The 27,196-nt window shown below is 53.1% G+C and overlaps 1 protein-coding gene across 5 annotated transcripts in view; it reads left to right on the top strand.

Annotated features, from left to right (window-relative positions):
• NFATC2 (nuclear factor of activated T cells 2) overlaps positions 1–27,196 on the top strand; it is a 162,008-nt gene that overhangs the window by 14,597 nt on the left and 120,215 nt on the right. For 4 of the 5 annotated variants that reach the window (XM_086702496.1, XM_086702493.1, XM_086702495.1 and 1 more), the window contains exons 1-2: positions 5,143–5,540; positions 24,784–25,798. In XM_086702496.1, coding sequence (XP_086558622.1) covers positions 5,411–5,540; positions 24,784–25,798 — 1,145 coding nt within the window. In that variant the 5' untranslated portion in view covers positions 5,143–5,410. Of the gene's footprint in view, positions 1–5,142; positions 5,541–24,783; positions 25,799–27,196 lie in introns of those variants that run through there. The other variant, XM_086702497.1, reaches the window with a different exon arrangement.

Raw genomic sequence — 27,196 nt, 5'->3', positions numbered from 1 at the left:
CCCTCAACCCCAACCCCCACCCTTCAAGGTGGCCCTTAGAGGAGGAACACCTGTCACCTCCCACTGTGCCAGCAGAGACTGGGGGCGGGGTCTGGTCTGAACCTCTTCCCTTGAAAGAATTCGGATCGTGTGGGTGCAGATTCCAAACCTTAGAAGCTTTTCAAATATATCCTCTGTTCAGAGGAACAACTGAGGCCGCTACGGCCTTGTTCAGAGTGTCCTGAGCCGCCCTTCCTAAGGCCGAAGGGTTTGTAGCACTTCGTCACTTGTCGCGTGCTCTTCCCTTCATTATCTCATCTTGCCGGGTATCTCGAGAGGACGTTGTTCGGGGAACGATTGAGGCTCTTGCACTAACCACTGGGTGGCCAGAGTAACCCTGAGGGTGGAGGAGCCTTAAAAAACCTAAGGAACTTATTCACACGGGAGAGTTAAACTCTCTTTGTCCATCCATCCCTCCATCCCTCCAGCCAAACGTCCACTTTTTTTAAAAATTTTTTTTAACGTTTATTTATTTTTGAGACAGAGAGAGACAGAGCATGAACAGGGGAGGGGCAGAGAGAGAGGGAGACATGGAATCTGAAACAGGCTCCGGGCTCCGAGCTGCCAGCACAGAGCCCGACGCGGGGCTGGGACTCACGGACCGTGAGATCATGACCTGAGCCGAAGTCGGACGCTTAACCGACCAAGCCACCCAGGTGCCCCGAAACATCCACTTTTCTATTGAGCCATTGACTGATCCATCTACTATCATCCAAATATCTACTCTTCCATCAATTGATCAATGCACCCATTGATTAATCCATCCACCCATCCATGCATCCATCCATCCACCCATACACCCATACATCCATCCATGCATCCATCCACCCATCCACCCATGCATGCATGCATCCATCCATGAATCCATCCACCCATCCATGCATCCATCCACCCATCCATGCATCTATCCATGCATCCATGCATCCATCCGTCCATCCATGCATCCATCAATCCATGCACCCAACCCATCCACCCATCTGTGCATCCATCCACCTATCCGTGCATCCATCCACCTATCCATGCATCCATCCATTGATCCATCCACCCATCCATGGATCCATGCATCCATCCATGCATTCATCCACCCATCCATCCATGCATGCATCCATCCATCCATGCATGCATCCATCCATCCACCCATCCATGCATCCATCCATGCATCCACCCATGCATGCACCCATGCACCCATCCACGCATGCATGCATGCATGCATGCATCCACTCATCCATCCACCCATCCATGCATCTATCCATCCATGCATCCATCCATCCACCCATCCATCCATCCATCCATCCATGGATCCGTGCATCCATCCACCCATCCACGCATGCATGCATGCATGCATGCATCCATCCACTCATCCATCCACCCATCCATGCATCCATCCACCCATCCATGCATCTATCCATCCATGCATCCATCCATCCATCCACCCATCCATGCATCTATCCATCCATGCATCCATCCATCCACCCATACACCCATCCATCCATCCATGGATCCGTGCATCCATCCATGCATCCATCCACCCACCCACGCATGCATGCATGCATTCATTCATTCATGCATGCATGCATCCATGCATCCATCCACTCATCCATCCACCCATCCATGCATCCATCCACCCATCCATGCATCCATCCATCCATCCATCCACCCATCCATGCATCTATCCATCCATGCATCCATCCATCCACCCATACACCCATCCATCCATCCATGGATCCGTGCATCCATCCATGCATCCATCCACCCACCCACGCATGCATGCATGCATGCATTCATTCATGCATGCATGCATCCATGCATCCATCCACTCATCCATCCACCCATCCATGCATCCATCCATCTATCCACCCATCCATGCATCTATCCATCCATGCATCCATCCATCCACCCATACACCCATCCACCCATCCATGGATCCATGCATCCATCCATGCATCCATCCATCCACCCATCCATGCATCCATGCATGCAGGCATGCATCAATCCATCCATCCATGCATCCATCCACCCATCCATGCATCCACGCATGCATGCATGCATCAATCCATCCATCCATGCATCCACCCACTCATCCATCCACCCATCCACCCATCCATGCATCCATCCACCCATCCACACATCCATCCATGCATCCATCCACCCATCCATGCATCCATCCATGCATCCATCCATGCATCCATGGATCCATGTATCCATCCATGCATCCATCCACCCATCCATGCATCCATCCATCCATCCATCCACCCATCCATGCATCCATCCACTCATCCATCCACCCATCTACCCATCCATGCATCCATCCACCCATCCATGCATCCATCCATGCATGCATCCATGGATCCATGCATCCATCCATCCAAACACCCACTCTTGCATTTGTCCATCTATCCATCCACACATCCACTGGACATAAAGCTGTGTATGAATGAAGCAGTCATGCCCCTGCCTCAGTAGGTCTCATAGGCTAGAGGAGATAAAATTCTCTGGTCAAGCCTGGGTCATTCATCCACTTTTTTTGCCAGAGGAGGATGGGACAAGTTTTGCCAAAATTGTGTCAAGAGTAGTTTCCCAAAGGAACACCCTGGGATGCTGTTATCAGAAGCAGGGAACGATTCCAAGTAGGAAAAATCAACAGATGTCTACCTGATTAGAGGATGGGGAATGAGAAAGGACACGTGAGGGTGACAGCAGCCCTTATTTTTTTTCTATTTAAGGGTAGGCTGGTTCCTTTGTTTATCCCTGACCACACTTCAGGGTCCTGTCCTAAGGACCCCAGAGCACCCACCTCCTTCTAGATACTTGGCTCTAAGTGTCCCAGTCTGGGTCATCACTCTCCCCTCCTCCATCTACATTTATCAGATGCCCTAAGATGTGTGTTGGGATATATCCAGTGTAGCTGTCCTTACAGTTAGGAACCAATGAACAGGATCATTTTCTGCTCTGACAACCAGAAACTCTGGTTTCTGGAACCCTGGAAGTTGGCAAGTCCTGAGCCCAGTGTGGGTCCCTGAAATGAGAGTCTAAACCAGTGCTACTCATCCCTGACCACACGCTGGAAGCATCTGGGGGGAGCTTTTACAAAATCCTGATGCCCAGGCCCTGTGTTCTAGCATTCTGATTATAACTGGTCTCCGGTGGGGCCCAGCCATTGCATTTTTAAACAGCTCTCCAGGTGATTCTAATGCACAGCTTGGGTTAAGAACCACTGGTCTCCGTGCCATTTGGAACCCCCTATTCATTGCTGTGTCTCTTTGCTTCCAGGATACACGCATGATGAGGGTAGAGATGCCGTCCTGTTGATGGCTGCATCCCTGAGATCTTGTAGCAGCTCAGGTACCTGGCAGGTGCTCAGTGAATCGTTGTGGAATGAATGACAATCGCTAGCTTTGCACAAATGCCTTCATGGAGCAGAGCGGTGAGAATGTGAAGGATGCACATTCTCAGTTCTTTCTGGCACATGGGGAAGGATTTGAGTCATTCCCCATGTGAGGTCAAGTTGTGGCTCTCTGGGAATCTTTGAACCTCCCCCATCTAATCTTCTGATGCAGAGATTTTCAACACTGCATGCATTTTAGATTCGTCTGAGGTCATTGGGGAAAAACAAACGGACAAACAAACAAAAAACTTTGGATGTTCTGGTTCCGTGGGCCCGGAGTGAAGCCTAGGCACATTTAACAAGTGTTCCGGGTAATTCTAACATGCTGTACGGGTCGAAGACCACTGTTCTACTCTCCCTTTCTGCTCCCATGAGTCTATTTTCTGACATCAGCTAACTTGGTCTGAGACCCCTGGAACTGTTTTATGGGGGTGGGGGTGGGGTGGGGGTGGGACTGGATTCCTATGCAGCGTTCCCCAAATGTACCTGTTCACGACATTCACATTGGGTGCTTATTTAAAAATACACATTCCTGGGGCGTCTGGGTGGCTCAGTCGGTTAAGCATCTGACTTCAGCTCCGGTCATGATCTCATGGTTCGTGAGTTCGAGCCCTGCGTTGGGCTCTGTGCTGATATGATAGTTGGGAGCCTGGAGCCTGCTTCAGATTCTGTGTCTCTCCCTCTCTCTCTGCCCCTCCCCTGCTTGCGCTCTGTCTCTCTCAAAAATAAATAAACATAGAAAAACACACACTCCTGAGCCTCTGCTCCAGACTTACGGAATCAGAATCGGAAGCTCCACGGAGAGGCCTGGGATCTGTCTTTATAACAAGTGTCCAGGTGACTTGTTACCTGCCCACCTCTCTGAATGCACTGCCCTCTTTTCCTTGGCAACACAGCCAGCCCCTTCTTGCTTTAGGATTCATTCCTTTGGTTCCTGCTGCCCGAACACTCTTTCCCCAGATCAGTTAGGTTCATCCAAATGTCCCCTCCCAGAGAGGCCCTACGCGACCACCCAAGAGAATAAGGCCTCTCCAACAGCCAGCCCTTACCCCAGAGCCCTGGCGATTCCCTCCGGACACTGTTCAAGATGATCTTTGTCCTTTCGTTTATCGCCTTCATGCCCGCCCCTACCCCCACCTTGAACGTCCCAGGTCGTTAGTGTCTGGGTCACGCTGGGTCCCTGGCACCAGGCACACGGTGGGTGGCCAACGAGGTATAGATCTAAGAGTGAGGCTTGTGCTCTCAGAGTACCTCGCGTTCTTTCTCAGGTCCTGGGAACCTGCGGTCAGGGGTACACAAGTGACTGTAGGTCAATATCATGCCACAGCTGTGGGCACCCAGAGGCACCTGGAGACTCAGTCTGCCATAGAAGGGATTGGTTCCCCCCTCCCCCGCTTAGAGGAGAAAGGAGGGAAAAGATTGGGAGCAGCTGGGCAACACTACAGGTGGCAGAGGCTTTGGCGTTGGGTCCTGGGTCCCGCAGAGCGCGCAGCCTCGCCCGCGGGGAGGGGGGAAGGAGGAGGCCCCCAGCTCCGCCCGGCCGGTGGCTAAGCGCGGTGCCCGGGCGGTGCGGCCGCAGCCGGGGGAAGGGGGGGGGCGGTCTCCTTCCTCCCGGGCGCCGGCCGGCCAGCCCCTCCCCCCCTCGCGCCCTCCCCCGAGTCCCCGGTGGCGGCCCCGCCCCCGCCGGCCCGGCCGCCCTGTCCCCGCCTCCCCCGCCGCGGGCCGCAACAGGTGCCTCCCGGAGCAGGAAGCTCGCGCCGCAGCCGCCTCCGCCGCCGCTCAGCTCCCCGGGCGCGTCCAGCAGCCGCTGCGCCAGCGCGCCATCCCCGGGCCCGCGTGCGTCCCCGCGAGGACAGCGACCCCGCCGCTGCCGCCGCCTCTCGGGCTCGCTTCCTGCCCCCTTCGCACCCCCGGGCGAGGGTGCCCAGGAGCAGGCCGAGGCCGCGCTCGCCCCGGCCCCGCCACCCTCCCGCCGCTTTGCGCGCCATGGACGCCCCGGAGCCGCAGCCCGACCCCGACGGCGGGGACGCCCCAGGCCACGAGCCCGGGGGCAGCCCCCAAGACGAGTTCGACTTCTCCATCCTCTTCGACTATGACTATTTGAATCCTATCGAAGGTCGGTGGAGGCTCCCCCGGCCTGGCCCCCTGAGCCCGGGCGGGGGCTCGGGCCTGCGGAGTGGACACAGGACCCCTCTGTGCTCCCGATGTCACACTTCCCGGGGCGGGGGTGGGGGGGTGGGGGGTGGGGAGGGAGGGGTGCGTCTCCCCAGGTGAGAGGGAGGGCACGAGGCATCTGGGACTGCTGCCACCCACCCTTAGGGGGCGGTAGGCTCACTCTTGCCCAGTAGGGCGTCAGTCTGCAGTTACTCGGCTCTCCTCCCTGGGGGTCGCCGTAGCCGAGCAAAAGGTGGCAAGGGGCTCAGCTGGCCCCCAGCTGCAGGGTCGTCGGAGGGGAAAGGAAGTGATTTGCCTCTGGACAGAGGCGGTGGGGAAGCCAGAGAATGGAGTTAGCAGGGAGGGAACTGGGGCACAGAGAGGTGGCAACGGATTCTCCTCTGTGAACAGCGCCTGGGAGCCGAGTTTGTTGGGAACTTTGTGCTGAAACTAATGAAGAGGTTGTCTGTGCCTTCAGACGCAGGAGGTTCAGATGCTGGAGGTTGGCGCGGCTTCACTGTTAGGAAGCCTTCCCGTTTCCTCCCTGGTTTCGGCCGCCAGCTTTTGCGAGTCCCCCTAAAGGGATCAGTTTGAGCTTTGTTAAACAGTGATCCCTTGCCCCGCTGTCCTAATGGATGTGGGGTTCGGGGAAAGGCTGGCCTGCGGATTGGATTCAGGCAGAAGCCTATTCCTGCCTAAACTAGCTGTCAGTGTATGTGCTGAAGGGCCCTCTGTGGCTGGGGACTTCCCCAGGCTGGGCCGGCGCTCTTGCTTACCAGGAGCATTCGTCAGAAGGAAAAGGAGGTCGCATGCGGAACCTCGCTGTATTTTTCTGGTTAACAGGTTGTCTTGGAAAAAAACAACAAAAAAAACCCACCCAACTGGGCTTCCTGATTTTGACAGCCCAGCCCAGGGCTTGTCAAAGCCTCCGGGGCAGGCCTGTTGGTAACTTCCAGATGCACAGGGGCTTGGCCGCATCCGGAGGGCAGGAAGGGGTTGTGTAGGAGGACTTCTCACAGACATTTGGGGGCTTGGCGTTTCCCAGAGATGCTGTGCTAGGCAGGCGAATGAGAACTTTTCACTTTCCTTCCTTCGCTGTCTTCACTGACCACCTTAGGTGAGGGGCTTTTGCTTTGACTTGGATACCAAGTGAAGGTGGTAGTTGGTGATCGTTCTGAATTTTGGCTGGAGATGGAAATAATTAGCAAGCAAAAGAGACCAGTCTTCTCGAGTTGCAATCTGGAGGCCATCCTTTGCTTTGAAAAGATACAATTAAGAATCTGCAAATGATCCCTTTAAGGTCCCTTTAACATCCGTGGTCTTTGTTTGGTAAGATTAAAGTCATGTTTTGCAGGGAACTAATACACCCCTCCCAGATTCACAATCAGCTAACTTTTTTTTTTTTTTTGCACGGGGGAGATTTCCGGGGAAATAGTTTCCAAGCCAAATCTGATGGGAGGTGCTTTTTATAGTTTTTTTTGGCAAGTGGTGCTTGGTGGCCGCCAGATGGGTGTCTAAATGGCCACAGTGGAAGCCCTGGAATCATTTAAAAAAAAACCAACAAACTTTATTTTTTTGGTAACAGTTTTGGATTCACAGAAAAGTTGTCAAGACAGTACAGGGAATTCCCATACACTGAGCACCCGGGGCCCCGTTTTATTAACATCTTATATCACTTTGGGTATATTTGTTATCATTCATGATCCGCTATTGATGCGTCATGATGAACTAAAGTCCATACTTTATTCAGATTCAAGGGGTCTTTGTTATTTTTTTTAATCTTTTTGGGAACTTGAGTTTTGAGGAGCACCGGTTAGATATACCGTAGAATTGTGCCCGACTTAGGGTCTTTCTGATGTTTCTCTCCTGGAAGGACTTGGGGCTATGGGTTTTAGAGAGGAGGACCACGCAGGTGAAGTGACTGTTTCCATCGCATCATCTCAAGGGTACTTAGTATCGGCTTGATTGATCAGTGTTGATAATCGACCTTGATCAACTTGGCCACAGTAGTGCTTGTCAGGTTTCTCTGTCGTAAAGTTACTCCTTTCTAAACTTGGCTCTTGGGAAAGAATTTCCTATGTGCGCCACCCCGCCCCCCTTACGGAGTGGGGAGTTTGCTCTGGAATCTGTAAATAATGATTCCTTGCTGGGAGCACAGAAGCATCATGGCCGAAGAACAGAGCGGGTGTGAGCCTTGAGAGGCTAAGCGAGCTCTTCCAGATGTGGGTCCGGCTCTGGCTTACCCGGATGTTCATGGGGTCACCTCTCTGCTTCTGAACGGTGGCTCTCTCCAAGGGCTGCCACTAGCCTTTAGCTTGCTACTGGGCTTTGTCCCAGGCGACAATATATTGGCGATGCATGTGAGGGCTACCCTTAACTCTGTGCGTGAATGAGCTTGGCAAGAGTCCAGGGAGGAAGGAGCCCGCTAATGGGACCGACGTTGTCAGAACTGGATGACGGGACTTACGGATTTTGGGAAATTCGGATGCTTGTTTTATGGAACTGTAACATTGTAGCAGATGCCTTTTAGCTCCTGTAATAACGCGCCAACCCTAGCCAGTGGGCCCTGTGGTCACCCTCATTTTACAGAGGAGGCACTGAGGCACAGAACGGTGGAGGAATCTTCCCAAGAGAGCAGAGCCGGTAAATGGCAGAGTTGAACCCTGAACCTGGCCGTCTTGCTTCAGAGCCAGCATTCGGAACCACTGTGTGAGGGTTCACTATTCCTTTATCTGATGAGAGGTACGTAGAGCCGTTTGTAAAGGGCCTGGCCCTTTGGCGAGACTGGAGTTGAAAACATTTGCCACCCGAGTGACCCTGGGCGAGTCATTTAACCTCTCCGGACCTTGGTTTGCTTATCTGTCGAAAGCTGAAATACTACTACTGTCACAGGATTATTTGCCTTGAATGGCTTGACCTATTTAAATCAATACAGAGTGTGATTTGTTGTGAGCATTTTATTAAACCCTTGGCTTTGTTAATGGAGGTGCTCAGTTAATGTGAGCCGTTATTCGTTTACTCCTCCAGCTAACTATTGAGCACCTATTGTGCTGACCCTATCAGGAATACCTCGCGTGTCACCTTCGGGATCGAAGTGTCTGTATTTTAATATGTTAAGGAAGTATCCACCCATTCCTGTTTTCTTGAGAGTTTTGAAGAGGAATGAGAGTTGAATTATGTCATAGACGTCTTAGGGTCTGTGGAAGAATATGGTTTTATTCTTCTTAGATCTCTTATGCTCACTTACATGAGACTTCCTAATATTGGAACATTACTGCCTTAAACCCTACTTGGTCACTGTGTATTGTTTTCTTCTAGTGGTGGGGCTGGTGTCTGATAAAATCTAAGATTCCTGTCAGTGGTATTCATGAGCGGTACTTGTCTGTAATGTCCTTTTTGGTGTGTGGTTTGGATTTCTTTACTTTTCTATGCTCAGGAACAATGGATGTGTTGTTGGGACTGTCGCATTTCTAAAGTTGGGATAGAATTCCCCCATGAAGCCATCCGGGCCTGGTGCCTTTTTACAGGGTTGGGCTAGGATTGCTTTCTCTATCGTGTGTGTGGGAATTAGTCGGCCTGCACTTTGTCTGCTGGAGTCCATTTTGGCACCCCGTATCTTTCTAAGAAATCATCCACTTCATTTATCTAGGTTTTCAAATCTGCTTTAGAGGCAGGCAAAGTAGACTCTTCCTATATTTCACTGTCTCCCTCGGTTGAAAAAAGTAACAGAAGGAATGGGGACCACGCTGTGGGAGCCCTGACCTCTGCTACTAACCTCATCGTGGAGGGGAGAGACCTGTACGCATTGTCAGTGGACAGATGAGAAGCTTCATTCCTTAGTGTGTGCTTGTGAATTCAGCGAAACGAATTATTCTCCCAATGTGTAAAACCCTGGGAGGGCTGGATGGCCACTGGGAGTCCCCGTCTCCTCCAGGGTGCCACATCTCCTCCGGACCATCAGGGACTGACTCCTTGGGAGTGATCACTTCTGGGAGGCCTCAGTGGGTCTCATGTGTCCCTGCTTCACTTCCTCGGAAGCGAATGCAAATGGCACCAACCTTGACCCTTCAGAAAGGCAAATAGACTCCTGGCCATTGCTTGTAGAGTCTGTTCCGGTGGTCCTTAAACTTGCTGGGTCACAGCCCTTGGAAAAGCGGACAAAAGCCACCCATCCTACATGTACCCGCTGTAGGAGTGCGTGTGCACAGGTATCCTATGTGTGCATGCCGCACATGAGCATAACCCCTGCACGCCCCCTTCTGCCCTCCACGTGCCCTTTAGACCATTTTCAGGTAGAGTCCCAGACCCTACTGTAGTCCCTTCCCTCGTGTCACCTGCTCTTACCCCATTCACAGGGGACAATTAAAACCTGATTCTTTCAGCAAATACTCCCTAAATGCTGGTTTTGTGCCAGGCCCCGTGGGGGTGTAGAGACCATCAGATGTGGTCCTGCCCTTGCCTGGCCCCGGGGCCGATGTGGGACAGGGCCTGGTAAACAAATAGGGACAAATGAGGTGCTGGGATATGGTATCATGAGGTGTTTTTGGTGCTTCCTAAAAATAGAGTTCTACCCTAAGCAAGCAGTCTCGCTAAACACATGTGACATTCAGAGACATTGCCGTCTGCGTCGAATTAAGGACAGGCCTTATTAAGCCTGCTTTGTACAAATAGCGTCTCCAGGTGCAGCTGGAAAGGTGGAATGAAGGCGAGGACTGAGCGGTGGCCTTGTCAGGGAGGCGAGGGAAATGGGGAGAAAGTTGCCCTCATCATTCTTCACTATTGAACACCTGTCATCCACGCTTCCAAATTAAAGGCCCTCTGTTCTTGAGGTGACCGGGAGGGAGGCTCTTCAAACCTTGGAGCAGTGTTATTTGGGTTGGTTCCCAAGGCCTTCTAATCCTGTAAGGGGATGAGGTTGAATATATTTGAAAAAGGCAGCATTGTGGCCCGTGGTTCTCAATCCTGGCTGCACTTGGGACCAGTGAAGTCAGACTCTTTTGGGGGGGGGGGTGGTTCCGTTGTCTTTACTGAGTCATGCAGCGGTAAATGGCAGGGCAGGCCTTGAACCCAAGCAGTTGGGGTCCCGAGTCCCTGCTGTCAGCACTACAACTCAGCCAGAATGTCACGGACTCCGGCTCTGAGGGGCACGGGGTGCGTTCAGTCCTTATATTTGGTATTTATAGCGTGGTCAACTTGGCTGCTGTCCCAAGGGGACTATACCTGTGCGGCAAAAATAAAAATGGTAAAGGACAGGAATTAAATGGGCCTTGTGCTGTTGTTCAATTGCTTTCTGCATCCCGCTGGATTATTGTGCATGCCTCCCGGGGTGCCTGTTCCTCCAGCTCCGAAGGCGCAGCGAGTCAGACCGCCAGATCTGAAATCAGAAAACCCTGACTTGAAATTCTGACGTTGTGGCCTCCTGCCTGCGTGACCTTGGCCAGTAAAAGTACCTGGCGTTAGTAAGTGCCCAATCAGTAATTTCCAAATGAATGGATGAGAAGTTGAATACTTCCTTGATGATGGTCCACCTACGGGCGTGCGATTCTGCTTCTCGGGGTTTGTGTTTTCTCACCTGTGCGGGGGCGGGGGGGGGGGATGGTGGTGGCAAAGCTCACCTGCTGGACCAGATGTGCGGCTGCCAGGAGGCGGGCTGTGCGCAGATGGGCTGGTGCTGGCAGCGGTGATGGGCTTTGAGGGAGCGTCCAGCTCTCCTGACTTCTCGAGGGCCTTGGCTCCTTGGAAGGGACAACCTTCACCTTGGGTGAATTCTGAGCCTTAAGGGAAGGGATGAAGAGTCCGGTCCTTGGCGAGGAGCCCCTGGCTGTCGGGCTTGAGTGGGCGTTATAGCAAGGTGTCTTACTTAAGGCACCTTCCATTCTGACTCGAAAGACTCTCGTCTGGCTCCTGTCTCAGCTCTAGAACTTGGCCGTCTGCGAAAACTTTCTCAAGTGTCCAGACTCCAGGGCTTGGATTTGTCCTGTGGCTGCCTCCCTTGGGGAGGCAGGGTTTCCCCAGGTGCCCTGCCCTGGCCCCCTGGGACCCTTGAGCCAGGGCCAGGAAGGACCAGCCCTGGAGTGTGCAGTGTGATGGATTCTTGTGGCTTCCCCCCGTGAAGGGACTTCCTCCTGCTCTCCTCCCCAGCACAGGAAATAGCCGCAGCAGCCTTCGCAGAGCTCCAGCCAAACTTAGCTTCCCCAGGCTGGCGTGAGGGTTTTTTTTTTTTTTTTTTTTTTTTGCTGATTGTTCAAACTGAGCTCAGGGAAGGAGGCAAGAGGTGACCCAGGGGCTCTTCCTGGGAAGGGTCTGGGGCTGTCTGCTTCTCTACCTGGAGCAGAGCCCCCCATGGGTTCCCCCAAAACAAGAAGATTTTGTCCTGCACTTGAGTGATGAACTTTTCCCGCAAGAGGGAAACAGAGATAATGATAATTGACTCTCACGTTCCCATCACCCAGCTTCAGTAATTACCAGCATCAGGCTACCCTTCTCTCACCCCTCTCCACCCTGGACATATTCTCTACACTGCGGGCCCCCCACTACTTGAAACCAAATTCCAGATGGTTTAATATTTTGTTAATAACTAGAGTAGTCAGTAGCTCTCAAAGACAAGGACTCAGGGACAAGTCAGACGACATTATCAGACCTAAAACAGCACAATAATGGCTTAATTTCAGATATCTAGTTTCAGATTTCCTGCTTGTGTCACAAGTATCTTTTTGCTGTGAACTCGTTTGAACCAAGATCCAAACGAGATCTCTGCGTTGTATCTGGTTGAGGGGACCGTGGCGTCTCTTTTATTCTAGGAAAGTCCCCATCAGTCTGTTTTCTTGCTATTTGTTGAAGAAGCAGGGTCGGTTCTCCACATGCCGGACTCTCTTAACAGGTTCCTCTGTCCTTTGCATTTCTTATAAACCGGCATTCAGATGGAAAGCCCCCTGCCTTGGACTTTACGTGCCTTCCCCCAACATCTCCCCCCCGCCCCCGCCCTGCCCCATGTCGGGGAGGGGATATAGCTTTCCAGGGCAGACTAAGCTGTGAACAGAACCAAGAGATGGCTTTTTCTCCGAGTTGGCATTTGGGACTCTCCCTGCCTCCTCCTCGAAGGTTTGGGGAGAGAACCTGTTTTCTCCCCTGGGCCTGTTTGAGTTTAAATGCATTTCTTTTTTTTTTTTTTTTTTTTTTTTTTTTTTTTTTTTTTTTAATTTTTTTTCAACGTTTATTATTTTTGGGACAGAGAGAGACAGAGCATGAACGGGGGAAGGGCAGAGAGAGGGAGACACAGAATCGGAAACAGGCTCCAGGCTCTGAGCCATCCGCCCAGAGCCCGACGCGGGGCTCGAACTCACGGACGGCGAGATCGTGACCTGGCTGAAGTCGGACGCTTAACCGACTGCGCCACCCAGGCGCCCCTTAAATGCATTTCTAACAGCCAGCCCTTCCCATGTGAATTTTAATTGAGCCGTGGCTGGGGGAGCTTTCTGAAGGGAAGAAAGTCGCCTGCAAAGCTCAGGATTTATAAGGGTCCTTATCAAAACAAACCTGCTTGGGCATGCCTGCAAAAGGGGGGACGTGGAATGAAGAACTTGGTCTGCAGCGCCTGTAACCGTGTCTGTAAAGACTACAGAAAGGGGCTGTTTACCTGTGTGATGGGAGGAAGGTGGGCTGCAGGTCTGAGGCCCGCAGTGGGGGACCACCCCTCCGTTGCCACGGAGGAAGGAGGAATGTCCCGAATGGCTGGGGTTGGCAGGGCCACTGATCAAGTGTGCCTGCTCCGGGAGCGTGGCACCAACATGAAAACTGGGGGGAAAGTGTACGTAAAGAACCTGTCAGTCCATCAGCTTTTCATTTTAAATCTCTGCCCCTGGCCCAGTTCAGGGGCCCCCGCTGTTCTCCAGGGGAAGTTTCCACCTGGATTTCAGGTTAGCTCGAGGAAAGGTGGCCATCGGCTTTTCAGGCAGTGCCAGGGGCTTGGGACTCAAATAGGGGTGTGGCTCTGAGGGGCTGGCATGAAGGTGAGGGGTCTTTGCTGGGCTGGTTAGAATGTGTGACCCCCCCCCCCAGCACCCCCCCCCCTCCCCGTGCAGGCCTTTGACGGAGAGGTGGGTTAGCCCCAGCGAGCCTTGTTTCTGAGGCAGGATTATCTGAAGTCTATTTCTGGTTCTGACCGGATCTTTCCTTCTCGTTTTGGTGAGGAAGCTGTCGGAGCCTTGCTCTCGGTCACGCACCACATGACAAGTGTGGAGGGACGGACTCTCCTGTTAGAAATGGACCTCATCGAAGTCAAGTTCGATGTCAAATGGTGGTCTTCTGTATTGTTTTTATTTCTTTAAATTTTTTTTAACGTTTATTTATTTTTGAGAGGCAGAGAGAGAGAGAGAGACAGAGCACAAGTGGGGGAGGGGCAGAGAGAGAAGGAGACACGGAATCCGAAGCAGCTCCAGGCTCCCAGCTGTCAGCACACAGAGCCCGATGTGGGGCTCGAACTCACCGACTGTGAGATCATGAGCTGAGCCAAAGTCGGACGCTCAACCGACTGAGCCACCCAGGCGCCCCACAAATGGTGGTCTTCTTTAAAAATGGAGGCAGTACAGTCGGCTGACTGGATAAATAAATTACGGTGTCGTCATATGGGGGAATGCTGCAAGGGGTTAAAAAAGAAACCGTGGCTGCGTATTAGCACCTAGTCTCTGAGAGAAGTCAGGCTGGGTGAGTCCTTCCGCCTGGGTTAGGGTTGCTGGCTGGGTAGGGCCACAGGGGACCCCCGGGCAGAATGGAAATGTTCTAGATCTTGAGTGGTGGGCATAACCAGCTACAGACACGTATGTAAAAAAGGCATGAGATGTACGTTTCATGCTTGTGCGTTTTACTGCACCTGCATGATGTCTCAGTTTGAAGTCCAGCTCTGCCCCTGATGATCTTGTGACTTTGGGTGAATCCCTGCATCCTGAAGCCTCAGTTTCTCTGTAACGCAGAGGACTTGATAACACCTGCCTCCTGGCTGGGCTGGGGGGCGGGGGAGGGTCGTAAGCTGCGGAGAAGGAGGTAGTACACGTGAAAGCTTGCGGCCCAGTGAAGATCAGCTATCCAATGAATAAAAATAGGAAGGTCTCTGAACTTCTCGAAAGTGGCAGGGGCCCATGGGATGACTAAACTAGCAGGAGGTGGTTCTTTGCACCCCAAGTTGAGAATGGAGATGACTCACGTCGGCTCGATGTCCGGGCTCTGCTGCCTCCGTCCAAAAGCTGACCTTATGCATGCGGGTTGCAGATTCCTTACACCTCTCTACCCCTCTCCAAAAGGAGTAGGTGTCCGCCTGTGGGTGCATGGGGGTTTGCAAACAGACATGCCCACAGCCAGTCTGTAAGGCTTGCAAGTCGTCCTGGGTCTTGTGTCCTGGGCGCCTGGCCTCCTGGCAGCCTGCCTGGGAAGCAGGACGGAGCCCTCTCTTCTGTCCCGTCTGGTGAAGGCAGACAGCTGTCTTAGCTGGGGACAAGGTCAGCAAAGAGCATAGCGTTCAAGGTGGCTTTTTCCGGTGGTTCCACGTTGACCAGACAGGACGGTAAACTGCCTTTCTTCCCTTGCTGGCGTTTCTGGACCTGACTTATCTGGATGGAATTTCTCGCCTTTCGTGCCCTGCGTCTGTGTGTGTCATTTCTCGAGTGACGAATGCGACAACCTGGTTCTCTGGCATTAGAATACACACGATTCATTGATGGGGCATCCAACCCCTGTGCGCGTGTGCGTCTGGTGGGCGTGGTAGGGGCCTGGGGGGCTTTTGGGAAAGTTTGCTAGCCACTGAACTTCTTACTTGAAGGCAGCCTCTAGCTTTTCAAAGGTCTTTGCTACAGGCGCTGCGGGCCGCCAGACGACAAAGCTTCCCCTTCCTGCTCCTTTGGGTGATTGCTCACAGCACCCCCCCCCACCCCCGCCCTCGGAGGTTAGGAGAGTCGTGGGGTGGCGGGAGGTAGGGCTCATTCCCTCCACCTTTCCCCTTTCCTCCGCCTGTACTATGTGGTGCCAGGTTGTGGCATCCCGAGTGCTGCCATGGCAACAGACTGTGTGACTCAAACCCAGGGCCTGCGACTCGCAACACCTTGGGGTGTGAGCTCATCAAGTGGTGGGCCTGCCGCCTCAGACAGGGATGGCCCGCAGCCCCGGGGCCCGGTTGCCAGGCCGAGGGGCGTCTGGCTTTCTGGGCCGTGACCTGACTCCTTGCCCCCAGGTCCTTCAGGCCTGAGAGCGCTGGTTCTCCTCGTCCCCCTCCCCCCGGGCCTCCCCTCCCCCGAAGGACAGACCCTGTGTAGGTTCCCTAGCGGGGTTTCTATTTTGATCATTCTATTCTGCTTCCTGAAAATTCCACCCGCCCGTAGTTCTAGGCGGAGAAGATGTTCTCTTGCTGTTCCTTTTTTTTTTTTTTTTCAAAAGCGATCTGTTGGCTGGTGGGTTGGCACTGAACAGCTGCCTCAGACTTGGCCGTGTGTCCCCGAGGGTGAGCAACAGGCCCGAAAGAGGCTGGAGGAGGAGAGGCCCTGGCAGAGACCACAGTGTGGCCTGACGGTGATTTTAAAATAAATCGTTGACTCAATCCTGGGGCAAATGGAGGGATTGTGGATATTTCAGAAGAAAGGAATTCATGTCCTTGGTTGTCAGTTGCCTCCTGATGGGACCCCTTAGAGCATCTCCAATTCTTTTAAAAGGAAATTAAAAAAAAAAAAACTATTTAGAGAGACAGAGTGAGTAGGGGTGGGGCAGAGAGAGGGAGAGAGAGAATCCCAAGCAGGCGCCACACTCTCAGTGCGACGTGGGGCTCGAACTCATGAACTGTGAGATCGTGACCTAAGCTGAGACCAAGAGTCGGACACTTAACCGACCGAGCCACCCAGGTGCCCCAGAGCAGCTCCAATTCTTGGGGTACCTCATCTCCCCAGTTGGATACCCCATAACCCCCGTGTTGGGGCTAAGGTATCACCGTCCAAGAAATAGCCCCTTTCATCAGTAGCAGGCTAGAGTAATGGTTATGAAGGAGAGGAGCCAGACTGCCGCTTAGAAGCTGTGTGACCTTGGGAACGTGAGTCCCCCTCTCTGAGCCTCACTTCCCCATCGGTAAAGTTGCTTCACAGGGTTCTTGGGAGACCAACGTTTAACGCACACACAGCGGTTCTTGGTGTAGAGTAAGTGGTATAGACACGTTAGCTGACAGGTTAGACATCGTTTTCGTTACTGCCGGCAGCTCCCTGGGTCACCAACGCTTCTGTGAGGTTTGGTTGATCGGCTCCCAGATGGCCCGGGGGAAGAGTAAAAGCATAAAACAAGAGGGGGTGTTGGAAGCCTCCTGGACCCCCTCCACATATTTTCTGAAGGTCAGCAGAAAAGAAGACTCCCAAGTACAGTAAAACCTTGGTTTGCGAGCATAATTTGGCCCGGAAACATGCTTGTAACCCAAAGCACTTGTGTATCAAAGCGAATTTCGAGGCCCACTGGCTCATGTGGGATTATGTGACGTTGGGTGTCACGTACGACTCGTATTGCAAGATACTGCTTGTTTATCAGGTTACGATTTGTTAAAAATGGTTGCTTATCTTGCAGAACACTGGCAGAACAAGTTACTCACAATCCAAGGTTTTACTGTACTGACTAATCCATTTATTTTCATAAAACATTCTTAACTTTCTTTTTTTTTTTAATGTTTATTTATGAGGGGAGGGAGGGGCGGAGAGAGAGAGGGGGACCTAGAATCTGAAGCAGGCTCCAGGCTCCCAGCTGTCAGCACAGAGCCCGACGCGGGGCTCGAATTCACGGACCACGAGATTATGACCTGAGCCGAAGTCAGCCGCTTAACCAACTGAGCCACCCAGGCACCCCCCCCCCCCCCCCCGTTACTTTCTTTTAAGTAGGCCCTACACCCAATGTGGGCTTGAACTCGTGAGCCAGGCTGCCCTTTTCTTTTTTTCTTTTCTTTTCTTTTCTCTTCTTTTCTTTTCTTTCTTAAATGCTTTTGAAGGCATTGGGGGCTAGTGTGTGTCACAGTGGCAAGTTGTAAAAGAAAGCAGCGAGCGCAGAGAAAGGGCGGGATTCTCATTTAAAAAGTCATTCTTTCCATAATAATAATGATCCACTCAGACCCACTTTATTGAGTGCTTACTGTGTGTGCTTTGGGCTTCATGTGGATGAGGTGAACTATCAGCTTGGTACTGTCACTGGCTTCACCGTGTGACCCATGAGGACTCGGGGGTCCCCCTGGTCACAGGGCCCAGGGGCGGGGCAGTGGAGCGGGGGTCCCCCGACCCTGTGCCGAGCGAGGCCCGGATCTCCGCGCAGATGCCTTGCTGAGGTGGGGCCGGAGTGGCGTCCCCAGCACCCTCCTCCTGCAGCCTCCGATGGTGGCCGGAGACCTCCCCCAGCCTTCACGGAGCCTGGATGCTGGGGTGAGCCCCCGGGAAGCCAAGAGGGAGGGCGCTGACAATTAGGACTTGCAGTGTGATTTACTTGCTGGGGCTGACGGTGGGCAGATGTCTCGTTTCTGAAGCATTTTGGGTTGGAGGGCCTGACTCCCGGATTACTGCTTGCATTGCTCTCTTGGGCCTCTGGTGTGAGCGGGGCACGCACGGGACACCAGCACTGTATGCGGCCGTGGTTCTCAGCTGGGGGGCGGGGAGCGGGTGTTCTGACTGCGGGACGAACTTGGCCACGTACCTGGAGATGTTTGTGGTAGTCACAGCTGGGAGCACGGTAGGGATGTCACCGGCATCTAGTGGTTAGAGGCCAGGCGTGCTACTAAACACCCCCCAGCGCCCCCCCTCCCCCCAACAGAAGAATCCTCTAGCCCTGAATGGCCTGGTGATTGATGGTGCTCTCCAGTCTGCCTGGGTTCGAGCGTGGGCCCTCCGGCAAGTCCGCTCCTGTGTCTCCGTTTCCTCGTCTGTAAAAGGGGAATACCCAGTGCCCACCTCATAGCGGGTTGTGAGGATAGAATAACTAGGTGGAGTGTGCCTGCCACGGTGCCTGGCAGGGAAGTTCTCAATAAACGTTAGCTGCTTTCCCTGTTGATTATTACGGACCGACGATCCCTAACTGCCTTCAACAAGCTCACAGCCCCGTAGGGAGACAATTGATAAACTTCTTTACACGATTCTGCAGGTTTTCTGGGAACCCAGAAGAAGAGCTTTCCGATCCAGACTAGGGAATCAGGGAGGGCCTTCAGGAGGAGGTGGCCCAGGTGTAATCTTGATGGGCAAATAATGGCTTGCTAGGAGAAGGGAGGATAGGGGGTCTGGAAGGGAGTTCCAGGCAAGGGGAACAGCAGGTACAAAGGCATAGAGGCACAGAGGACCTTGGGCAGCAGCCTCTGAACCCCCATCACGGCTTCCGCCTTCTTCCTCTCTCTGAGTATGGATGCCTCAGGGTGGGCTAGGTGACCCATGGCAGGTGAAGGGGTTTTATGTGCTCCACTGGTGAGGGCATCACATGTAATGAGTGCCATTTTTTCTTGCAGCGCTACGTGGCTTTGAACTAGTCCCAGGTAGAGTCTGTTAGGTGCTCCCGTATCTTTCTAGCACTTGCCGTTTCCTCCCTGCCCCCCTCCAGCCTTAAAAAAGGTAGGCCTCCTGGGGTTGTGGAAATGTCCTACAGCTTTATTGTGGTTGTGGTTACAAGAGTCTATAACATTTGGCAACACTCCTCAAACTCTACATATTCAAAATCTTCATATATACATACTATCTCCGTAAAAAGGGAGCATTCAGGGGCAGAGAAAGGGTGGGCCTCAGGGTAGAGCCTTTGGCCGGCCACAGTGTCTCGAATCTTGAATTGAGTAACTTTTATTTTTATTGTGTTTTTACCCTACCTTCTATTTATGGAGGTGACACAGATTTTCCATTTGTGGTAGTGGTATAAAGTTTCCTTTTAAAAGAAAAAAAAATTAAAGTACTGTGTGAGTGAATTTAAATAGAAATATTAAGTAAATAATATTTACTGGTAGTACGTGGATATAGCAAAGATTATGCAAGTGGTTAAGAAAAGAAAAAAAGGATTTTTGGAACCCTTTCTGAGAAAATCTGGTGGCTCTGAGATGAAACTAACTTTGTCCGGTTGCTGTGTGGGCACAGCCGTGACCCCGAGGGGCTGGCCGTGAGGGGGGCAGTTGTGTAAGGAGAAATAGAGAAGCCCAGCTGCTTAAAGAAACGTGTTCGCCCTGAGCCGTGCGTCTGGGATGCTTACTGTTAAATACCCAGAAGACTGAGAATGGAACAGTGATAAATTACCTTCACATTCCCTGCTTGCTGTGAAGCTTTCAGAATCTTGAGAGGAAAAAGAAAGACGGAAAAACTCAGCTGCTCGGATTAATTAAAACCAGTGTAAATGCTCTGGATGCTTTTGCTCAGCAAGCCAGCCTTTCTGTTCTGCGCAGTCTGCCAGCGAGGGTGAGTGATGTGTGTTTTCAGGGCCGAGTTTCTGCGACTGTTCGCATCAGCCCCGAAGCGGGGTGTTTCTGATGAGATGTGATGCGGCCCTTTCTGATAAGGCCAGAATTTTTGCTAAGAGACGTTTTGTGGTTTGTTTTTGCTGGTTCGCAGGGCAGTGGATTATCAGGATGTCGCGGGACCCGGGTTTGATGTTGATCTCTTGCTAGAAGAAAAATCTGCGCTCCGTTACCTGCCAGGAAGGTGTCCGTGTGTGTGTTGTTGTTGACTGGGAACGTGAGAACCTACAGACGCTAGCTAGAAAAATCCCAGCCAGAAGTTACCAAGGAAACGGATCTGGTTTAGTGCTGTCCTGTTATGAATGGGCAGGTTGAGACCTGGAGTCGGGGTGAGGGTCTCTTCCAAGGTCACATAGCTGGTTGGTGGCAGCATAGGGCTAGGTTTCAGTTTCCTGCTTCTTAAACCAAGGTGTCATTGCCGTGTATCCTATTAGGCCCCATCACCTTTAAAATAAAATAAAAACCTGATTCTTTTGGGAATTGTGTTTCTTTTCTCAGGGTAATACAGGAAACAGAATCTCTTTTGGGCGTGCCTCCCCTGCCTGATGACTTAGTTAGTTCCTTTCCCTGGAAGAAGTCCCTGTTACCTATAACTTGCAGAGAGAGGCTGAACACCCAGTAGCTGTGTGTGTGTGTGTGTGTGTGTGTGTACATTCTCTTATCCTCTGTTTTTGTACTGTGCATACTGTAGGTACCTTGCTTTTCTTTGCCCCTGTGTCTTGTGGTCATTTCATATCAAGGCTGAAAGAACTTTTTAAACCCTTTATATAGCAGTATTGTTTTTTGTTTTAAACGTTTACACTTGCTGTAAACTGTACCTCATAGCAGCTCACAACCTTTTTAAGTTTATTTTTGAGAGAGAGTTTGAGTGCATGAGCAGGTGAGAAGCAGCGAGAGAGAGAGAGAGAGAGAGAGAGAGAGACAGAGACAGAGACAGAGACAGAGGGAGAGAATCCCAAGCAGGCTCCACACCGTCAGTGCAGAGCCTGACGTAGGGCTCGGACCCACAAACTGTGAGATCCTGACCTGAGCTGAAATCAGGAGTTGATTGCTTAACTGACTGAGCCACCCAGGTGCCCCTGTTTTTGCTTTTTTAAAGTTTGTTTATTTTGAGAGCCAGCGTGAGTGGGGGAGGGGCAGAGAGAGAGGGAGACAGAGAATCCCAAGCAGGCTCCGCGCTGTCAGTACAGAGCCCGATGTGGGGCTCGAACCCATGAACCGTGATATCATGACCTGAGCCAAAACCAAGAGTCAGATGCTTAACCGGCTGAGCCACCCAGGCGCCCCCGTATAGCCCATTGTTGGAACAAACTGGAATTCAACCCATCCCCAACTGATGGACATTAGATTGCTTCCTGTCTTTTGGGATTACCGACAGTATTAACTAATCTTCCACACACTGCATTTTGCACATATGAGGGTTTATCACGGAATAAATTTTAAGTTTTATCTATCTTTGGGAGAGAGAGAGCTCGTGCACGCATGCGCAAGTGGGGGAAGGGCAGAGAGAGGAGAGGGAGAGAATCCCAAGCAGGCTCCCCACTGTCAGTGTGGAGCCTGATGACGGGCTCGAACCCACGAACCGTGAGATCATGCCCTAAGCCAAAGTCAGACGCTTAATTGAGCCACCCGGTGCCCCTGCAAGATAAATTCTAAAGCTACATTGCTTAGGTCCAAAGATAGGTATGTTGGAATTTTGGTAGATGTTAACGAATTGGCCTCTCTCGAGGTTCGATCTTTCTACCGTTTGGGTTGGATGTTAGCATCTTTGAGTAGTAGTTGAAATATTTCACATAGACTTTTCTGAACTCCCCCTCCCCCCCTTTTTTTAAAATTCAGCCAACCGACACATATTTTGGGTGGGGCTGTCCAGGTGCTAGGATACCCTAAGAGGTGAGGGAGCCCTTATGGAATTTCCTGTTGGTAGGGGTGGAGCTGGAGGTTGGAAGAGAGGCAGGCAATAAACAACTTCACAATTTCTTAATTGGAATTTCGGGAAGTGTATGGACAGAACAGGGAAACGTGAGTGGTCTCTGATCTAGCCAAGGAGGTCAGGAAGCCTTCCCCAGCACACGACACTTTAGCTGGAACGAATGAGCGGCTTTAGTTATGTAGAGAAGGGGCCTGGGTGGGGTGGGGGAGGAGCATTTGTGGCAGAGGGCACCGCAAGTGCAAAGGTCCTGAGGCAGAAAGAAGGTAGTTGCTTTCTAAGAACAGAAAGACAGTTTGGCCGGAGTCCAAGGGAGAGTAGAGAGAGGTGAGGCTAGAGCTGGCAGGCAGGGCCTGGCCTGGCTGGCCTAGTTGAGATCGTTCATCTTTATCCTAAGACTTGTGAGAAGCCGTTTCGGGGCTCTCACCTGGGGAGGGGGTACCCTCTGGACCCCATGAGATCAGCTCAGCTAAACCAGGCAGCATTTACTCCACGATGGTCCAGAAAGGACACCGAGGAGGCAGAGGATCACCCGTGCAGCTATCTTGGCTCCCCAGGGTAAGGGCCAGGCATCCAACTTGAGGAAGAGGTCCCATTTCTGGCTACATGAACCTTGGACAGGATTCTTCCATTGTTTGCTCACTCAGCAAATGTTTATGGACAGCCTGTGCTAGGTATCTGGCACCCAGTGCTGAACCTTGATAGATACGGTTCCGGCACCCGTGGAGCATAGAGTCTAGCACATGGGTCACAATCTTCTATAAAGGGCCAGATAACATTTTAGGCTTTGTGGGCCATAGAGTGTTTATTCCAACTATCAACGTGGCTATTGTTTTTAAAATTTTTTAATGTTTATTTTTGAGAGAGAGAGGAGCACAAGTGGGGCAGAGAGAGGGAGACACAGAATCTGCAGCAGGCTCCAGGCTCTGAGTTGTCAGCCCAGGGCCAGACACGGGGCTTGAACTCACAAACCGGGAGATCATGACCTGAGCCCAAGTCGGATGCTCAACCGACTGAGCCACCCGGGCGCCCCCATCAACTCTGCTGCTGTAGTACAAAAACAAGCCACAGACCGTATGTAAACAAACAGGAATGGGTGCTTTCCAATAAAACTTTATTTACAAACACGGTCCGTTTGCCTGCCCCTGATCTATCAGGATGAGACTCCCTAAACAGATAATATCTGATGTGTCAGCTGGCAACGGGTGTTAGGGAAGAGGGGTGGAGAGCGACAGGTGGGGATGGAGGGGGTCTCTCTGATGGGCCAATCTAAGGAAGCGTTGGCTGAACAGACACATGGAGGAATTCAGGGACGCGGCCATGTGAAGATCTCGGGGGGGAGGGTTTCCAGCAGAATGAACGGCACTTGAACTTGAAGGCGGGAGATAATCTGAAGAAGAGGTCAGCGGGGCCGTTGCTGAGTCAGGTTGGGAAAATGAGCAGGTACGAATAGTGAGACAGACCGGGGCTCAGGGGCTTCAGATCACATTTGGGAAAGCCTTTAAAGTTTTGCAGGCGGGCATGTCAAGGGGCTACGAATGGCGAACAGACTGGAGGGGGTGAGGACAGAAGTGGGGAGGCCAGGGAGGAGGTGACGGACGTCCAGGCGAGAGAGGACGGGCCGGCGTCTCAGGCCAGGGGGGTTGTGGTGCAAATGTGGCTTCTGTTTTGACAGTAGGGTCGTTAGGACTCGCTATGGTTTGGGTGTAGGAAGGCGCGTTAGAGGGGTCAGGCTGAACCAAGCCCCCACAGGGAGGTGGGAGGGGCCTCTACTGAGAGGAGGAGTTCCCTCAGGGTCAGGGTGCTGGGCGGAACAGCTCCTTCCCTCCCTAAATCCACTCTCCAGAGTCTGTCCTTTGAGGTGGCGGCAGAAACCTAAGACAGAAGGCCGCTACTAAAGAAAAATCCGGTCCTTCTGCATCCGCTGTTTTTTTTTTATGGTTTGGGACACCGTTTAGCCGTGGCTCTGCCTTTTGAGGACCAAGGGGCTGGTCTGTGGGATTTCTCATCCTGCTAACTCTGTGCCTCTGGGTGAATCCCTTCCCCTCCCTGGGCCCCAGTTTCCTCGTCTGTAAAATGGCCCAAGATAAGATGCGACTCAGGGGTCCTGGTTTTAAACGAAGCCACTAGTCACCCTTGAGCGTGAGCGACTGGGGTCTGAACCCAGAGCTCCTGGGACTCAGAGCCGGTGCAGTCTGCCTGTGCGTCCCGTGGCTGTACCAAACGTGCAAATTGTTGAAACGAGCCTGCGTCCGTGGTTTTCAGACCGTGGGTCCTGACCCACTGGTGGGCCAGGAAATCTGTTCAGTGACTTGTGACCAGCACTTAAACCAAATAACCCCAGACAAGAGGAAAGGTGAGGGTAAGTACTGTTTTTGCGAAGCTTCGTTTCAGGCTCCAGTAGAGAGGGTGTGAACCGAGTCGTGGAGTAAAAACACGTTTCTTCCCAGGGTCCCCCTGAACCAAAAGTTGGGACGTCATTGGCCCGGGGCGTCCTGCCGGGCCTCTGGCTAGGGCAGCGTGGCTTGGAGGAGCTGTGCTCTGTGCACCTGCGCTAAAATCTTTCCGTTTCCATCTCTGTCTTCAAGGAATAGGGGATGAAGTGGCCTCACTTTCCTCTGGTGAGGGAAGGAGGTTCCAGCTCGGGGTTTGGCACGGGCGGTGGGGGGGCGGGGAGGGGGATTATTAAGAAAACAAAGAAGAAAAACAGGAGCCAAAACCCGATCTGGGATTGTTCTGCCCGGGAGTTCTGTTTTAGAGGCTTAAAAAGACCCCTCCCTCCCCCCCTTCTCTTTCCAGAAGAACCGAATGCACATAAGGTCGCCAGCCCACCCTCCGGACTCGCATACCCCGATGATGTCCTGGACTATGGCCTCAAGCCATACAGCCCCCTCCCCAGTCTCCCGGGCGAGCCCCCCAGCCGATTCGGAGAGCCGGATAGGGTAGGGCCGCAGAACTTTCTGAGCGCGGCCCAGCCAGCCGGGGCCTCGGGCCTGAGCCCTCGGATCGAGATCACTCCATCTCACGAACTGATGCAGGCAGGGGGCCCCCTCCGCGGGAGAGACGCTGGCCTGCTGGGGGAGCAGCCGGCCCTGGCCGGGGCGGCCGCCAGCCCGCGGTTCACGCTGCCCGTGCCCGGCTTCGAGGGCTACCGCGAGCCGCTTTGCTTGAGCCCGGCTAGCAGCGGCTCCTCTGCCAGCTTCGTTTCCGACACCTTCTCCCCCTACACCTCGCCCTGCGTCTCGCCCAATAACGGCGGGCCCGACGACCTGTGCCCCCAGTTTCAAAACATCCCTGCTCATTATTCCCCCAGAACCTCGCCAATAATGTCACCTCGAACCGGCCTCGCTGAGGACAGCTGCCTGGGCCGCCGCTCGCCCGCGCCCCGTCCGGCCTCCCGCTCCTCGTCGCCTGGCGCCAAGCGGAGGCATTCGTGTGCCGGGGCCCCGGTCGCCCCGCTGCCCGGAGCCTCGCCCCAGCGCTCCCGGAGCCCCTCGCCGCAGCCCCGGGACGACGGCGCCCCCGCCGGCTACCCCGCCGCGGCCGGCTCCGCCGTCCTCATGGACGCCCTGAACAGCCTCGCCGCCGACTCGCCCTGCGGCATCCCCCCCAAGATGTGGAAGACCAGCCCCGAGCCGGCGCCCGTGTCCGCCGCCCCGCCCAAGGCCGGCCTGCCCCGCCACCTGTACCCGGCCGCCGTGGAATTTCTGGGCCCCTGCGAGCAGGAGGAGAGGAGGAACTCGGCCCCCGAGTCCATCCTGCTGATGCCGCCCACGTGGCCCAAGCAGCTGGTGCCCGCCCTTCCCCTCTGCAGGTGAGCGGGGCTCCGAGGGGACCGGTTTCCCCGGGGGTGGGGGTGGGGGCGTGTGGTGCTTTAGCGTCTGGGACAGGCCGCATCCACACCCAGGCCGTCCCGCCTCCTGGCTGCCAGACCTTGGCGGGGGTGGGGGGGTTCAGTTCTCCCAGCTGTGGTTTCTCCGTGGGCCCCCGGAACTCCCCAGGTGGTCGGGAGCATGCCTGCGATGGCCCCTGGCCGGTTCGCGCATTCGTTCCGGCGACAGGGTTTTATCAGGCACCTACTATGTGCCAGGCAGGCACTGTTGTGGGTGTTGGGGAGGCCGTGGTGAACAAACCGGGCAGAAATTTCTGCCTCCGTGGAGGGGACGTTCTGGGAAGCACAGAGCAAGCCTTTATACGGGGCATTTACCAGCCTCCGCTAAGAGGAATTGGTGGGTTTTCGCATCTGCTGTCCTCGAGGAGCTTGAAATCGTGGGAAGCCGAAGCGCTGCATGTAGCTGGCGGTGTGTAGGCTTTGGGGTCTCCAGGGACCGGGTTTGAGTCCTGGTTCCACCCCTCGGGGGCTGTGTGATTGTGGGCATGTCTGGTGCTGCCCTCCTGCTGTGTCCATGACAGGCATCACTAGTCGTGCAGGACGGCTTTCTCATCCAGCATCTTTGGGATGCCGTGCCCAAGGCAGACATTGCTAATCAATCAGGATCCCCTTTCTCACTGAGCACCTTACTAAACCTTGGCTCATTCCCTGTGGGTTAGTCCCCACCTCATTGTTTTTTCGTTCGTTTTTTGTTTTTTTGCAAGGTGTGAGGATATATATCAAATTCTTGGCACGAAGCCTGCACAAAGTAAGAGTGAAAAGAACGGGGCAGCTGCTGTGTTTTAGAGGGGAATCTTCTTATCAGGGAGGCACTTTAGAAAGTACTTTCTCCTGGATGAGCCTCGTCCTAGAAAATTGAGCTCCCAATGGTTGTTAGAGGAATGACAGTGACCATAATAATCACCAGCATTTGAGGATGCTTGCTATGTGCTAGGCACAACTCTTAAGTATTGCCCACGGATCATTTTATTCTCCAGTAAATCTAGTTGGTATTATTTTTATCTTCATTTGGATGCTAAGAAAAATGAGGCGCCCAGAGGTTAGAAGCACATGACGTTCCATGAAAGCGAAGCTAAAAATCATCCTGACACTTTGAAAACCATACGGTAATAGGATGAGGCCGTTGATTCTTCAGGGCGTTTGCTTTTAGCAAATGGGAAACTTTTTTTTTTTTATGCAAATACTAAATTGAACACCAAAATAGATCTTGGTGGGGCTGTTGTGATTGATGAGGTGAGAGTAGTTGAGGGCTCTGTCCCCCGGGCCTTGTTTCTCCCACACCAGACCAAAGCGGACCACAGGGGCCTTCCAGTCTGGCCC

This window comes from Puma concolor, chromosome A3 (assembly GCF_028749965.1).
Source record: "Puma concolor isolate L17-30 chromosome A3, mPumCon1.1.hap2, whole genome shotgun sequence".
Lineage (NCBI taxonomy): Eukaryota > Metazoa > Chordata > Mammalia > Carnivora > Felidae > Puma > Puma concolor.
The sequence above is the reverse complement of the archived record's forward strand: the minus strand, read 5'-3'. Positions and strand labels throughout refer to the sequence as shown.